The sequence below is a fragment of the Phymastichus coffea genome, unplaced genomic scaffold (genome assembly GCF_024137745.1).
Source record: "Phymastichus coffea isolate CEN01 unplaced genomic scaffold, Cenicafe_Pcof_1.1 PCOF00003, whole genome shotgun sequence".
Lineage (NCBI taxonomy): Eukaryota > Metazoa > Arthropoda > Insecta > Hymenoptera > Eulophidae > Phymastichus > Phymastichus coffea.
This window is the reverse complement of record NW_026706814.1, coordinates 12,056,154-12,073,208: the sequence shown is the minus strand read 5'-3', so window position 1 is coordinate 12,073,208 and position 17,055 is coordinate 12,056,154. Positions and strand designations below refer to the sequence as shown.

Sequence of the window (17,055 nt, the reverse complement as noted above, 5' to 3'; positions counted from 1 at the left end):
GGTGAGTCGAGATCACGTGTTTTGGAATAGAAGCACGAAAGTCGGTGGAGGTGGCGGTACCAAAGGTGGAAGAAGGCATGGTGCACACGAGGGGAGAGAGAAAAAGTCAAGAGACCCGCGCCGCCGTCAGCTATATTGCATCCTCCCGCGCAAGCAAACGAGCTAGTGAGCGAACTCCTCGCTAGGCTCGTCCTTCTTCACTTTCACTTTGCTCATCTCGCCGGCCGAAGGTGGAATACATTTACGGATCGTTCGCGCGCGCCGCACGCCAACAACCGTGACCGGGAATATCCGCACAGCGGCACTACAATCCATCGGATCGTTACGATCGCACACCTCTATCTTCTCTACCTACCCAGCTGCTTTTACATCTTCAATTGCCCGCCAGTCTCAGACATGGACACTAAACTACTGCTCCTTTGGATGATAGCTTGTCAGGTCTTAGCTGCAACTCCCGAATCCTTCGTAAGTTTTTTTTTACTATTAACGAGTTATGATAAAAGATCAAGGCTTTTTCAAAAGGATCAATAACACTGCTTTGTGTAATTTTGTAACTCACCATATCATAAGCTTTGACGTGATTATATAATTGACAGATAAAAGAGATTTTTGAATATGAACGTCTTGCATGAGCTTTCGTAGTTCTTTTAAGAACATATACATTCGATTTAACGATTTTCTATCTCTTATCAATAAAATTGATCTTTTATGGCACTGACAAAATCACAACTTACAAAGAAGCAATAATTATAAAACTGCCATAGTAGAAATATTTTATGAAGGTTTCGTTACTCAATTAATAGTTTTTTTTCGTTACGTGAATGATTCCGTGCTTCAAGAAAATAGAGTTCAACGGACAAGAGCAATAACCATGAGAGCTATCAAATCAATGATTACCAGGCATTACACAAATAAAATCGATAATTATATCGTTTACAAGAAACTCAAATCGTTTCTTATGTTTTAGTGGCGTTTAAACGATTGTCTTAATTGGTGTAACACTTTTTACTATAATAAACATTATCTCGGCAATTTATGGCTGTTTTTATAAAATAAAAATGCAATCAAATTTACAGCCTTCCTTATATTATTGCAGTACATATATATGAAAAATTTCGAAATAACATAAACGTAATAAAGCAATAGGCAGGAGAGAAATTAAAAAAATATATCTTTACTTTCGATTAGAAAGATCTAAGAAAAAACTTATCAAGAACTATACATCTGTAGGTTAGAAATGAACTATCTATTGTTCTAGTATTGAAAAAATTCTCATATGTAAATAAAGAATATTTTTTAATATCGATGGAAATCTCGTGTATGTATAGCTATTTTATAAAATTCAAACTGGTTTGGTGAACCAATTCTTAACAGCCAATCAAACCGAATAACATTTTACAACATATTGGAATCTACTCAATATTTAAATAAATTTTAACATTGTTTATTCTAATATTGTTAGTAATATAGAAATCTACACTTTGTATCAATAGCAAATAAATAAAATTAATAATTTTAAATACTCTTTTAAATTACTACGTTTTCATTTAATGTCAGTTTTTTACATAATGTCACAAGCTTACATGTAGCCTTCCTCACAAAACCTATGATTTATTGAAGCAGAAGTGAATAATAAATATTTCGTGGACCATCAATTTAAATGTCATCTCTAAATGTAATTTTAAACTTCTTCACAATAATGAAAATCTATCGAGAAACTTATTACATAACAAAGATCCATTGTACGTTTTTCATCCGGCTGGTAATTAAGCAATTTTTTTTAAACTGGTCATCCACGATCATCAAGCATCATTCTTTTGTGGATATAAAATTAAAAAACATTCTATTCTGTGTTTTGTATTCAATGAATAACGGGTTTTCAAAACATTTTTTTCTTACACCACAGACTATAGTTTGCAAAATTTGCATACAATTTACAAAATTCAAGTTTATTGTAAAATTTTATAACAAACTTATATTAATTTTTTTGAAATCTACGATTGAGCATGAACTTTTGAGTCAAATGAATCATTTATCTGAGTAAACTTATATTAACGAGCGAATAATATTCTCAAATGTATAAAAAATATTTTAAACAAATTTCTAGAATACATCACCACCACCATTCGTGACATCTTTTAGCTGCATTGGACGTCCAATGGGTTTTTATGCAGACATAGGAACCAATTGTCGAGGCTATCATACGTGCGATGATCACGGCAATCATTTCATGAATTATTGTCCAGAGGATACAGCTTTTCGTCAGGATGCAATGGTTTGCGATCACGCATATCTTGTCAATTGTAAAGCCAATATTGACAGCGTAAATCCACCAACAAGAATAGGTCAAGATAATAATCACGATGCACCTCCTTTATCATTTATCGAACCCCATGACAAAGAAACGAATGTCAAAGGATTTGCAAGATCTTTCAGAATAAATCCAGATGCAAAAAGTTCCAGCTCTGCAAAACATTCTACGTTTGTATTGAATTCCAGTGTATTTTTGAAGGATAGATATGCGTCGAAAGAACAAAAATTAGCATCGACTGGGTAAGTTCTGCATAAATATATTTGTACTTTTTAATAAGTGGCTTCCCGGCACAACCAAGCAAATACGAATTTCATAGCAATTTAATTAATGCTAGATTCTTATAACTTGAGTACGTCTTTTTCAAAATATCATATCTCGAAGAATCTAAAATTCAAGATAAAATCAATCCATACGTTTAAAAACTATGCTGCATAATGAAAAGTCATTTTTTGTGAAAAACATTCTTGAAAATCTGTTCAAATCTGAATAAATACACGATGAAATCATTAAATTGTAATATTATTATAAATTTGAAGAGATAATAGTATAGTAGTCTATATTTCTATAAAATTACGATATATCATAAGATTAATAGGTATATTTCATATGAATTGTTTTCAACGTAATCTAATACGTCTAGTGAAAATTGAAATTCTTATATTGTAAAGAAATTAATACAATAATGTTATATAGTAGTTCATCGTATTCTACTGTGTATCTTGCTAAGTCTTAGTCGAAGACGTCAAAGAATTTATAACATAGATCGTGAAAAATGGAGCGAACCTCCAGATAGACCAACTTGAAGATCTAAAATAACAATCTCTACAGCATTCTTCTATAAAGTTGTAAATAGTTGAAAGAATTTGAAGAATATATCATGTCAGTTACATGTCAAATTTTTAAAGTAGCTTAACGATTTTACAAATTTGTTTGTAACTTTAACCGATCTATTAAATTATGAAAATGCGAGTTATGCGGGAAGCTGCTAAAATATTCTATTATAGATAGATATTTATTTCAAAGAAATCATCCAAAAAATAATAATTTGTTTCGTGTATGTATATTTCTAAAGGACCCGTGCGCCAGACAACGAGTTTTCTATGACAACGGTTATGCAAAAAGATTATTCACACAATCCATTCCTTGCTACACACTCGAAAACAACTTCTAATGAAATAGTATTGCCAGATCAATTAATTTCATTATCACGAGAACTTCAACCACCGATCAAAAGTTTAACAATATCAGAAGAAAGCAGTGAGACTCATAATGAAGATTATTCATTTTTAATACCGCCAGCAGTAAGAGATGACAATGTCAATTTTGCAAAGAATTCGTTTACATTGTCAAAACTAGATGATATCGAAAACAGCAACTCTCGCCTATCCGTCATGTCGTCCGAATCTTTCAATGTTGACAGTATCAATAGCTTTGAAAAAGATTCGATTGAAACAGTAACCTTCTCTCCTCGAACTACAATGATTTTAGATATGATGAAAGCTCAAACTCTTGATGAAACATTCGATTCTGATTTTTTTAAGCCATCAAAATTACTTTTGCCTCCGTTATTCAAGTCTGATTTCTCTGCATCTGCGAGATCAAATTTCAATTTTCGTTCTAACAACTACCCTTATGTAGAGACTTTGAAATCTATTCAAAATAATAAAGCTACTACTTACTCAACAACTCAGTCACCTTTGAGAATACACGTCACGGATGCTTCAATTTTTGCCGTACCAACAAAATCTCTAGCCCCAGCAAAAGATATGGAAAAGGATCCTTATTATCCAAAGCTACCAACATCTACTGAAATGTATTATACATCACAATTACAGTCAGACAAATCTAGAAAACCGCAGTTCACAACTACACGAAGACCATTTTCGAGCAATGCTAAATTTGAAATCCCTGCTGTTTTGCCAGATCTTAACAGTTTGGAAGACTTGCTAGATCGTAGAAAAATCTTTTTCATTCCTCAAATCAAATCTTAACTTGAAATTAGTTTATTAAACACAATATACTCTCGATAGTTGTTTATTGAAACATCAACATTCAAATGTAATTTAGACGGAAAATATTATAAAATATCTAAACAACTATGAAATGTGAGCATTAACAGATTTTTTCGTATACCAAGAAACATTCATTTTAAACGTCAAGTGCCTAAATAATGTTTAATATAAATCTGATTTCCAAGATTTCAACTCCCATTGAAAACACTGTTTAATTTACAAATGTTTATTGATAAATTCTTTACCATCGACAAAATAACTATACAAGGAAGTAACCAACTAATTTATACACTAATCCAATTACAACTTATTCTTAAAAATTACGTTATATGTGACAAATAAACGAAGTTTTTTTTAATTTATATTTATTTCATAAGTATGCATAACAGATATATGAATTTTGTACTTAATATGTAACTCTTCAAGTATTTTTACTGTACATGTTCAATAAACGATATAAAAATTGCATATGCATTCAATCTTTTAGATACCTACATTCATATTGTTCTAAATTCATAATTGCAATAAAATTTGTTGATTGATGATCCGGAAAGTTGATTAAAATTTTCAAATTTATTTATTCTGTTACATCATTATAAGAACTTGCAAATATTAGACACATTAAATAAAAATTATAAGTCGTCGAATTACTCATGGATTTTAGAAACATTTTGATAAAAAATTTAAATACAGCTTCAAAAACCTAACCGAAAACAATTATAGATTCTCAAAATAATTTCATATGCCACTCATTTGTTTAGCTAAAAATTTGAAGCTGACACACTTTGGATATCCATACTATGATTTAACTTAAGCAATTTTGAATTTTTCAATTAGAAACCAAAGTTGAATTTCTATAAACAAGTAACAGATTTAATTTTTGTCTAGAATTATTGCGGTAATAAAACTTTGAACGAACTAGAGGTGACTAATTGGTAGTAAATATTCAAGTGGATTTTATAGTTTAGAATTGAACACGACAGAGCATTCGCTTCAAAATAATTGATATTATTAGTACATTATAAAATGTGGTAAGCTTATCTTTGAAAATTGTAAGTCCATCTAACCAAAATTTAGTAAACTATAGATACACTATTTTTATTCAATGTAAGCTGGTACAGATGTAATATGGTTATTATTTTTTGCTTTTATAAAGTCTCCTAGATTTTTGAAAATTGTCTCGGTTCCATAAGATTCATCTTTTAACAGCTCAATACCTACTTTAACATCTTAAGAATAAATATTACTTATTAAAAAATTGCAGTTTTAAATTTCAAATGCTTATTAGAAAAGTTAACAACAGATAAATGATTAAATAATAGTTTTCATACCTGAGTAAGGAATCAAACAACAGTCTTGACGTTGCTTCATATTATCAGACTCATTTTCTGATTTGTCGTAGACTTTTGAAGATTCTAATTTGTTATCTTTTGAAGACCTATTTTCTATCAGCACTATGCCACAATTATCACATCTGCTTGGATATCTTATAATTTTCAATACAACATTAATTTTACGGTGATAATTTTAGAATACAGTCAGCCCAATTATTGGAATAAAACTCATCATTTTTAAGATAATAGGTAAACAATACAATTCAGTCACTGTTTTTTTAAACACGATTTAAGAAGTTCAAAATATAATACTAGTCTACTTAATTAAAAATAAATCCATTCGTAGATTAATACTCCTTTTTTATAGAAAAAAGTTAACAATGCAAAAAAGTTGGAACTAGTCTACGTATTTATATGATAATAAAACTATTTTGCGTTGCAGTATTTTCTAACACTCAATGAAAACATTTTCTTCAATCTTGAAGTTTGTATGTAAATTGGTGAATTCTCATAAAACTAATTAGGTGATATTGTTTATAAAAATAAACGTTAAAATACACGCTAAAGGAGAATAACACGTAGCTGTATTTCTCTATATATGTCACGTTCTTTTGTAGGTAATCTTTTTTCCACTTGACCCAACGATTTCTCAACAAAAAATTTATGATCGTCAAGTGCCGATGGTTGACGAATATATAAATTACTTCTTACTCAGTGTGCTACTTCATTAGTATAAAAAAAGCCTCTTATGCGTGTTTTACGACACCTTTGGCACTGCGATGAATCTTACGGTGAATAAATTAGTTTTGTCGTTGACCTACCTATCGACATATTTCGCTTCAGGTAAAATCACAAGATCGTCGCATCCGCAAGGACAAGTATTATTCTCGCCTACTTTTATAGTTTCAACTCGTTCACCGCAACCGCAACATTCAACCTTTAAAATAGTACATATATGTTCATGCTCATTCAAGGAATATTGTAAATGGTGTAAAAAATCAGTATATGTACAGTTATATTTGTTTCACATCTATTTTAAGGCGAACAAACGAAGAAAATAATTTATTTTTTTAATATAGTCGAATGATTAAAAATGAGATCGGATGATTGTGTTATTATTGCCTTATAGACGATAAAAGAATTATGTTAAATTGTGTTCTATAATTTAATTTATTTATTTATAATTTAAACTCACTCGTAAGGGTCTATTCTTATCATTGCTTTCCTTAATTGGACCTGGAGGATTTCCGTGTAGCAAATCTGTCGTTAAAAATATGATTCTAAATGAAATTTAAAGTTGTAACTAAAATTATTATAAATATTTCGTTATAGCTTTGAACTCATATTTTTAAAAGACATAATTCGATTTAGTTCGGCAATATGAAAACGTATTAACGAGAACAATGAGATTACCATGAATGCGTTTCGTATAACTAATTTGGTCATTGGAACTGTCAGAATAGTATTCTTCCTAAAATAGAAGTAGAATTGAATGTTAATGAAAATAAAAAATACTTGTATGGATTTAAAATCTACTATTACAGAGGATGATTCACTGGACAAATTACAATAGACAGCTTGATTTCTTTCTCGCACATTTTGATAGGTTATATCCTCTATTGCTGTATTTACTTTTTTCACATTCAATTTGAAGTTTTTGAGATTTGTTTGTATTTCTAATTTTGAATTAGATATCCTCCTTTCAGTCAAAATATTTGTTGGCGACCTTCTCGGTGTTAATGGCAATGTTGTGTCTCCTCTTTTTAATTGCATGGAATTATCTACGTCAAACTTATCAAATTTATTTCTTTTATATTTTTTTGCTTTAGAAGCTAATTTACATTCCAAGGTTTTTACTTTCTTGCCGGAAGCATTCAGAGAACACTTGCACGGGTTGCATTTCATACTGCGATTATTATTTTGCTCTTTCATATTTTTGCTTCGATTCAATTCACCTTCGTTAGAACTGCAGAGATGTGATTTTTCGCAATACTTGGAAAATTCATTTAACCGGCTATTGCAACTTGCTTTTTTTTCAATATCATTTTTCTCTTCAACGTTTTCTGAAGAACCTAATTCCTTCAAAGAAATCAAACATTTAGTCATCGAATGGATTAATTTAGCCATACCTATCACGATATTAAGTAATTTACGTTGCAGCAATTTTTATTAGCGTCACAATAATCATCATAGTATTCGCAAGCTAGTTGTTCCATAATTTTTTGCAGTTCTTTTAATTTAAATATAAATACTTGCGTTGATTGCATTAAATAGTGCAATTCAAGTTTCTGGAATTAATTAAAAATGTTTCATTGATATTAAAACAAATGTTCATATCAACGGACAATTTTCTGTGTCTTAGTTTCGCTAGAAACATCATTACATAATATACCTTCTCTTTATTAAAAATCTTCTCAAATTGATTAATTAAGTGATTCAACTTAATATTTATATTTATTTCAAATTGATTATCTTCTTTGGAAGTCTGTTTCCATGAAAAAGAATATTTATAATGTTTAGTGATGCTGGAGTACAAATAAAAACTCAATTTTTTAAATTAATCATTATTGTAAACAAAGTATATATTTGATAAAATTATAACCTAAGTAATGTATATAACTTCGTAAACAAAACACGTAATATACAAATGCTTACATTATTAGGATGAATAACTAATTGGCATTTGGTTTCTCGATTATGAGCAGATGATGCCGATTTATTTGATTCTCTAAAATTCTTATCGTCACTTGACATCTTGTATGTTTTTATAAAGCGAGTGAATTATAAATGTGTAATTATATTATGCATAGCTGTGCAACTTCTTAAAACGACTGAAATTTTCAAAAATGATAAGACAAGATCGTATTGCACTAAAATTTTTATTTAACCTGTCAAATTATTTAGAATTTGATCAATGTTTACATGTTTACATACGAGACCTTTTTAGTTTTTTTACATATATTATTTGCTAACTTCATGTGACGTACTTGAAAACATAAGAATGTTTACTAGTTACTAACTTATTTGATAATTATTAATTTAGATAAATAAGCAGAAAATTGAAGAAATATCGCTTTGTTTGGATAAATTAAAAGTTTTCAAAAGTACATAAGTATATATTACCATTATAATACAAAAAACGAAATGGCAGATTTAGAAAATAAAATAGAATCTAATAATCAACAAAAAAATGAAAAAAGTAGTTACTGGAAAAGTTTGTTAAGCAAATACGAAAAAAAAAATGCAGAATTAGAAAAACGCCAAGCCGCTCTGTCTGAGAGGATTAGATTTATGGAATGCGCATTGCCAACATTGGTTTTGGATTCTATAATTAAATCATCGGAAAAGTGCAAAATAAAAGATTGATTCTGAGTACGTGATGTACACATGTAAAATTACTGCAAAACTATATAGTATTATTTTTTCATGAATATACTTTGAATTTTAGATTTCAGTAGAACTTACATGACATATTCTATTACGAATATTTATAACAAATTTTCAAGAATAATACCAAATTCTTAAAGAGTAACGCATATTTTATACTGTAATTTTGAAAGTACCAAACACGTCTTAATTATAATACTTAAAAATTGAACTTTACTTAATGACGTTGTTATATTTGAGAAATAAGGAATGAATGATGATTGTGAAAAAGGTGAAGATAAAAAATATTAGTATTTTTTAATGTAAGATATTTTATTGAATAGATTACAAGATACGCAAAGAATGTAAATAATTCGTTATTACCTCGACGAAGCGACGCCCTTTTAATTAAGTTTATAGTTCCTGACGTACTTATAATGTAAGCTTGAAATACAACTTTTTACAGACATTTAAAAAGGCAGATTGAAAGAGTAATGGTAAACTACAACTTTCATCAATACTCATCATTATTTTTGCGCATTGAGATTACCCATGAATGACTTTTAAAGTCAAACACAAGACTGTCAAAGGGTATCCCAAAGCTACATCGTACTTAATTGCTCAATCAAAGTATATCGACTAGATACATTACATAATATTTTATATCGATTTTATGGGTTCAACTTAGTATTTTTTATCGTACGGCAGTATCATAGCAAATACTCCTTACAAGGTAAGACCCTCAAATACGCTACTTCGCGTGAATGGGCGGAAAAAAATATTTTCTTCATTACAACGTAGTAACAGTACGTTGTAATCTATTACGAATGGAATCGGAAGCGTTTTATCTATAATTCATATACCTTTTAGACAAATATCGCTCAATTTATTACAGGCTGTAACAAATTGTCATGGAAGAATGATTGTTTTTGAAGCAATAATTTATTACACATAAACATTTGTGAACTTTTAATTTCTTAACACCGCTAACCAAGTGAAAAAGATATTTCTTTAACTGAGACTCATTTGTAATTTGTAAGTAACTGAAGAATTTTTGACTATTTTCAGTGTTGAAAGTATATCTAATGTAAACTGTATTCTTTCATTCTTTTCCAACAAATATGACCGAATATATCTAGGATAAACGGTTGTATCTTATAAAAACGTAAATTCGATAAGCAGTGAGCGTATTAAACATTGTTATATAAATAATTGTAGGTCTATATGAATCATAGTTAAAACATAGATACACGATAAATATCTAATAGTTATTAATTCTTAAAATAAACGATGAAAACAATTGTTTAAATCAGGGTATTTTTCAATTTAATTTTTGATAAATTTGTGAAATTACGCTATAAAAATAATAATAACGCATCATCAGATAAAAATTCGTCATTTTTAATATTGAAACTCTCGGTAAGAACTGATCAATAATAAAGTAATCATATTATACTTATGATTGTTGACATAAAGAATCACAGCTCGCAAAAAAAAATTTTCAGGTTTCCATAATTTGTACAATCTTAACAGTCTCCATCAAAATTTGATTGAAATAATATGCAAACTTAATTTAGACGATTGCATTTTTATATAAGAGAACAGTAAATTACTCCTTCTAGTGGAAAAATTCATTTTCAATTTTCCAGGGTGCTACAATATGGAGTAATGCGCATTTCCTGTGAAAGTAAAATCTAATATCAAACCATTTATCTTGTTGAATGAAACACGGAAGACAATCGATAATACATAAATAAACGATAGTTTGGACAATATGTACAATCTTCGTGTACTTCATGACGATGTTCAAAGATAGAAACTTGTCGTTTTGAGCTCGTTCTTGCAATCGTGGGAACTTGACGGCAGGACGCACCATTTCTGGTCGTTACTTGATTTTATCAAGCAGCGCCAGCCATTTTGTCCTGTAAAAAAACACATGTATTAATAATTATTAATAACCAAAATTTATTATGGATTTATTAATTTTGATTTGTTAACTATATTCACCTCATTTGAAGCTTTAAAATATCAGTTTCTTCTTGTGATTCGTAGGAAATGCGATCTTAGAGTATGGAAACCTGACGCCATTGTGTCTATATTTTTATCTCTTAATTTTTTAATTTTTCAGTGGGAAGGAACTTCACCTCCATCGGAAGTAGATTATTTGCTGTAATAAAAAAATGAATTCAAATGAAATTGTTGCATATTCTTTCACTTAATTTGTTGAGGTAGATTAATAATTAAAATTTGGTGCGAAAATCTTGCTATAAATTTATTTGAATCGAGTCAAAGATTTGTAATTAGAAACTTTTTCTTCTCTATTTCAAGCCCCTCCTTACAATTTTGTAATTAACTAAAACAGTATATATACATACAGTAAACGGGAGAAAGTTGTAGCGTCTTCCCTCCAATAATTTGCCTAAACGTAACATAGTTGAATACTTGAACAAATTTATTATTATAAACGTTGTAGCCTACATTATGACTATTCAATCTTGAAGCATTCTATTGAGCGATTTCATCATAAAAAAATTAAGAAATTTTTGTATAAAGCTTTACTGATGAAGTATTTATCATGGAAGAAGGCTAATATACTTCATGAATCAACGGAAGCAAATAATAGAAATTATGCCAAACGGAAAATGAGAAATTTTTTCTGTAATACACCATTTTATTACGTACAAAGCTATATATTCTAATAAAACAAATATAATATTAATAAAATTTACGTAAAAGACGTGTATCACAATTACAAAATATAAAATAAGGAGTTTTTATACACTAAGCTGAACAACACGTCAAATTTATTTAAAAATGCATGGCATCGTTTGTCAACTATATTAAGCCAGACCTTAGTATTCCTTGTATCAATAATTGATTTTTTATTTCATCTGCATCTATAATAAATAATTCGTCAGTAAAACTTTAAAAATAAATTTTCCAAAGTTGGAGTAACACTTGTTTGATTATAATTTGCATGAACACTGATGATACAATAAAATCATTCTTGATTTTTTCTAGGCTAAAATATTTACCAATATTAATTTTTTCACGTACCAACTATGTTTAGAATATACAAGTCATTGGACGGAATACACGATAAATTTTCCTCGTTTACAATATATCTTTTAGCTAACTACAGAATTGTTTAGGGGGAAGACCTAAATTGCACTAAATAAAATTGTGTTGCCACATTTAATAACAATTGAAAATAAAAAGACTCGATATATTTTTTATTTAATAAATTACAAATTTTCTAATATAGAAACAAATAAAATGAATTATTAAAAATAACAAATCTAACGAATAGATGGCTCTATCATAATATTTATACAAATATTATTTAGTGAATTACTTAATTGATAAGAAAATAAAAAGAACGAGCAGAGTATAGTAATATAATTTAGTTAAACCATTACTTTTTTTACATTTTATGGCGGTTTTTCCCTAATGTATATCTTATGCTCGTGAAAAGCTTCCAACTATATATGGCAAAGCCCCGTCACCTTCAACAATCGTAACCACTAGTATCTACGTAGAACATGAGTATTAATTTTCATAAGAAAACCGGATTATAATGTTCAGCTGCAGTTTGATGCGTCGCACCATGCTACACAGAACGGAGACATGTTGATTAACTGTAATGTTGATGATATTCACAATGTTAACTGAAAACTTCAGATTAGAATTTGGAATAATAGGTTTGCTTGGCATACAACGAGTAAAGTGTAAATAACAACTGCATCCAAAAGGTTTGATAAACTTAGAAGAGTGTAATGTGTGAGTAGAAAAAATGAGATCTAAAGTGAAACCAAACACATTGTAATGTTAATTAAAATGACTTTTCAAAGCTTTCTTATAATATCATTGCTTGCAATAATCGTTTATTTAGACGATTCCTTAATTCATCGTTACCGTCGATAATGAACTTATAATATGTTAAAGCACTACATATAATAATATGTTAAAACGCTAAAAATTTGAAACTTGACACTTGAAAAACGTACGAATATGCTCGAAAAGTCACATTTGTTTCCAATTAAATTCTCTACTTTGTTGCTAAAGTCTGGAGGAAAAACTGTGTGAGTGAGATTCAAAAAAGACACTAATAAAAACTGAGTATAAAATGTAAATGCTTTAGGAAATAATCGTTTTAACGGAGAGGTGCGACAAATAAACAAACTGACCTTGGGCCAGAATTGAATGAGCTGCCCAGCCAGGGATTTGTCAAGTCCATTATATTTAGATTGAGATCGTCTTTTCAAGTATCTTGGTCTGATGATTTCGTTCTTCCTAAAGTCGGTTAGCTTACAATCTTCAAGCGTTCTTATGCGCTCGAGTACAGTATTGATAACAATTCACAGAATATAATATATCATAACATATATCTTTCGCGATGTACTCTTTCTATAGCTGCTTTATCAGGATGAAAAATGTTGGCGTTCATTTAGCCGATTCCGCTGCATTAAGCATTTTATTATATGACAAATGCCATTGTTGACCCATTATTATTTTCGTTCTATTTATCCACTTTTTCAGTTCTTTTAATCTAATCTCAATATTAGTAGCATATTTTTATAGCATGTTTGTTTTTTATCTTCCTATACTACTCGTAAGATTGCATCGCAAAAAAATCTATTATTTTCCTTTTCCTTATCCGCCGTCAAGAATTTTTATTACTTTCAACATTTCATCGTCATAAAATCATATAGATACACCTGTGCAAAAGCTCTTATAAACAATGTTTAATAGAATTTTTTTCACCATGACAACTCATTTGTCAGAGAAAACCAAGTCCCTTCGTAAGGAAATAAATTATGATTGCTTAATATTCAGTAGTATAGAGTAAAAATAGAGTACACGTTTGAAACAGACGTATATATAATTAATGAATGAATTAGACGCGAATTTCATCGAAGATAATAAATCGTAGATAAGGTTGTTTGCGAATCGTACGGAAATTGCGCTCAAAACTGCCGCTAGCTTTAGCCTGCGCAGTCTGTCTGCTTGGCATGCTTTTAGGTGTTGATAGGCTAGTGCTAACCTTTTTCTCGCCAGACGATTCGTCTATATAAACGTGAGATTCTGGCTGGTGTAGCTCGGGCTGCTCACCCTCGGAAGCTTTAATTTTTAAGGCACCTGTTCTCTCTTCTTTTTCTTCCTCCTTAGCCTCGGTAGCCACTTCCGTCGGTGGCTCGACTGGCATACCGCAACATTTGTCTGTCTAATAAAAAAACAATAACAATCATGCGTATTTTTTTAAATGTGCAATTTATTGTATTTATCATGTTAAATGGGAAATTAGCACTCAAAGCGAAAGCATTATTCCAGAAACCAATTAAATCAATATTCATTATTTAAATTATGGTTTGATGAAGTATTAAATTTTATGAATTATTTGATGTGTTAAAATCAATTGACGTATATTCCGACTTGTTCACATTTTGTACTAAGTATAAGTAACTTTTCTATTTCTTACGAAGAAAAACGTTTTCGATGAATCCTCCATGAAAAACAACCTTTCACGCCAGTCTGCAGAAAATAATTTAGTTACTATCAGCGATTATTAAATATCGCAATATGTTCTCGATTTTTTAGACAACTCCAATTTGGATTTAATTTACTTTTCAATATATGTTATCTATAATTTTTATAACAAATTCATTTGATTGAAATGTTTAATACGTGAAAAGAATCCGATGGAATGTTTTACGTTGGTCAAATAAATGTCGAGGAAAGAATGTATTTCGATGGCATATATAAATTTTTCGATACTCCGTGCGCAAAATGCGCCTTTCCCGCACGCTCGGCGGAAAACGTGCGTTGAAAATTGCACTTTCCACACGTCGTATAAAAAAATACGGTACGGCACATGTTCAGGAAAGAGTTTCTCGCTTCGCTCGGGCGTAAACGCCACACGAGACAGGAATCTACTTTCCCGCACTTGTATCGTAATGTACTATAAGGATGCTTCTGACTATTTTAACTAGTGTCTAGACTATTTTAATGTATATTTTTTTCCAAATATAACGATAGATATTACGACTGTATTACGATGATAAACAATGGCAATGAAAGGCTAGGACCCACGTGTTATAGATACCAAAGATGAAATGAAATCTATATGTTAGAGTATGTGCATGTGCAATAGCCACAAAAGAGAAAAATGTATTGGAATTTTGTAATTTGCATACTTGATGTGAAATTCTAAGGAAGGTGGAAGAAGGTGATGTAGTTCATGTGATTTATGATAAATTACAGTATGTTATTGAGTTTTTTCTTACAAAAATGTATGTGTGTTGTACAAAACATATTAACGATTACCAAGTGAATTATGTCGTTTAAAGTCTACATTTCTATTTACCAAATTGTACAATTAGCAATTGTACATTATCATTCAGCCATTTTCTAGTATATATCGTCATTATTGCGATACGGATACAATATTATATACTAAATTATTCTTTGGTACTAAAATTAAAAGATCTAGTTTCAACATTTTTACATGCGTTAATTAAAAAAATAAAATAATAAGCTAAAGAATCTACGCACAAAACGAAAATTATGTAATCATAAATTTATCCTAAACTAAGAATCCGCCGGCAGTCAATGTGCATTATTATCAAAAGCATAGCATAAGGATAGCAAAAAAAAATACTGAATTATGTACAGAAATTTTGAGAAAGCTTGCAAGACAAAGTATGAGCAATGGGAGTTAGCGATATACGTCGGTAAGATCAAGATCGATTGATGGCGACTGTGTCAGCGTAAAGCAAACGAATTGGAGCACGAATAGGAGGCCGTTGATCAACGAGTAAATGCGCGCGCGGAGACTTACGTCGACTTGGTCGCAGCCGACAGCAATGGATTGCATACTAATGCTGGTCCGCGAGATGGTGGACAGCCGGGAGGCGGCCGAGTCGCTCTCGACGAGGCTGCTCGAGCGGCTGGCGAGCGAGGCACAATTGCAACGTTCGCACGGCTTGGCGGCGGCGTCGGCAGCGGCGTCGGCGGTGGCGTCGGCGGCAGCGTCGGCGGCGGGTTTGGCGGTTGCGACGTCGAGTTCCTGGGACGACAAGTATTCGGCCTTGTTGAGCTCGGTGAGGTGCTCGAAGAGCGCTCGGTTGAGCTCGAGCTGGGCCGCCAAGCGCTCGGACACTTCGCGCTGCCTGCTCTCGTAATCCGCCTCGAGCTTGGCCCAGGTGGCGTCCGCCTGGCGCAGGGTCTCGAAGAAGGCCGCCTCCCGCTGCTCCAGGCTGGCGACCTGCTGGCGCAGTCGGGACTCGGTGCTAGCCAGGCTGCGCAGCTTCGCGTCGCAGCTCTGCCAGAGCTCGACGCAGTCCGGGCAGGGGCGGTCCCGCGGCGCCGTGCCCTGGGCCGGCGCCTCGGCGTCGCTCGCGCCCTTGGCCTCGCGACCCGCGAGCGCGCGCTCCAGCTCCGACTGCAGCCAGTAGGTGTTCTCGGCCAGGCGGTAGTTCTCGTCGAGCAGCTCTTCCTCGCGCTGCTTGGACAGCTCGCGCTCGGCCTCGCGCCGGGACAGCCGCTCCTCCAGCTCGCGGATGCGCTCGTGCGCGGCGCGGCAGCCCTCGCAGCCCTCGGCCTTGGCCCGGCGCTCGCTCGGTGGCGTCGCCGCCGGCGCCGGTGGCACTTTGGCCGCGCGCTCCTGGATGCGGGCCCGGAGCTCCTGCAGTCGCTGCACCTCCTGCAGCAACTCGCCGGCCGGCGCCTCGCTCGGGGTGGCTTGGCCCGGCGGCTTGCACGGGCGAGCCTCGCCAGTGCTGCTGGTGCCGCTGGTGCTGCTGGCGTCGCCGCTGCTCGCGCGCTCCTCGGTCTCGTCGGCGTTCTCCTCGTTCTCGTCGTCGAAGATGCCGCTCTCTTGCAGCGACAGCGGCCCTTTTTGCGCGTCCGTTGCCAGCACTGGCTGGCTGTTGTAAGTGGAGCTGTACGGGATGACCGTTGCTATCGCGCGGTCTCTGTGCTTGCTCGCTGCCTGTTCCTGAAATAGATTTGCCGATCAGATCGAACTCTT

General features: G+C 32.7%; 2 protein-coding genes across 4 annotated transcripts in view; one reads left to right on the top strand and one right to left on the bottom strand.

Annotated features, from left to right (window-relative positions):
• The first annotated feature begins 201 nt into the window (after positions 1 to 201).
• LOC131665323 (uncharacterized) lies at positions 202 to 4,359 on the top strand. Its single transcript, XM_058937153.1, has 3 exons — positions 202 to 465; positions 2,108 to 2,553; positions 3,387 to 4,359. The coding sequence occupies exons 1-3, from the start codon at positions 397 to 399 to the stop codon at positions 4,303 to 4,305; spliced, it is 1,434 nt and encodes a 477-aa protein (XP_058793136.1). The 5' UTR covers positions 202 to 396; the 3' UTR covers positions 4,306 to 4,359.
• Positions 4,360 to 9,348: 4,989 nt separating this feature from the next.
• LOC131666325 (janus kinase and microtubule-interacting protein 2-like) overlaps positions 9,349 to 17,055 on the bottom strand; it is a 70,494-nt gene continuing 62,787 nt past the window's right edge. The window contains exons 11-14 of one of the 3 annotated variants that reach the window (XR_009302085.1): positions 15,865 to 17,022; positions 14,071 to 14,250; positions 11,034 to 11,193; positions 9,349 to 10,948 (exon numbers count right to left, since the gene is read on the bottom strand). Coding sequence is in view for 1 of the 3 variants with exons in the window: in XM_058938908.1 (XP_058794891.1) it covers positions 11,167 to 11,193; positions 14,071 to 14,250; positions 15,865 to 17,022 (1,365 nt within the window). In the remaining 2 variants the exon portion in view is untranslated. Of the gene's footprint in view, positions 10,949 to 11,032; positions 11,194 to 14,070; positions 14,251 to 15,864; positions 17,023 to 17,055 lie in introns of those variants that run through there. The other 2 variants (XR_009302086.1, XM_058938908.1) reach the window with 2 other exon arrangements.

Excerpts from the sequence above, each read along its gene's own strand:
- LOC131665323 (XM_058937153.1), top strand. The coding sequence starts at position 397 with ATGGACACTAAACTACTGCTCCTTTGGATGATAGCTTGTCAGGTCTTA. Across the intron at positions 466-2,107 it reads CTGCAACTCCCGAATCCTTC|AATACATCACCACCACCATT; the intron begins GTAAGTTTTTTT and ends ACAAATTTCTAG. Across the intron at positions 2,554-3,386 it reads CAAAAATTAGCATCGACTGG|GACCCGTGCGCCAGACAACG; the intron begins GTAAGTTCTGCA and ends ATATTTCTAAAG.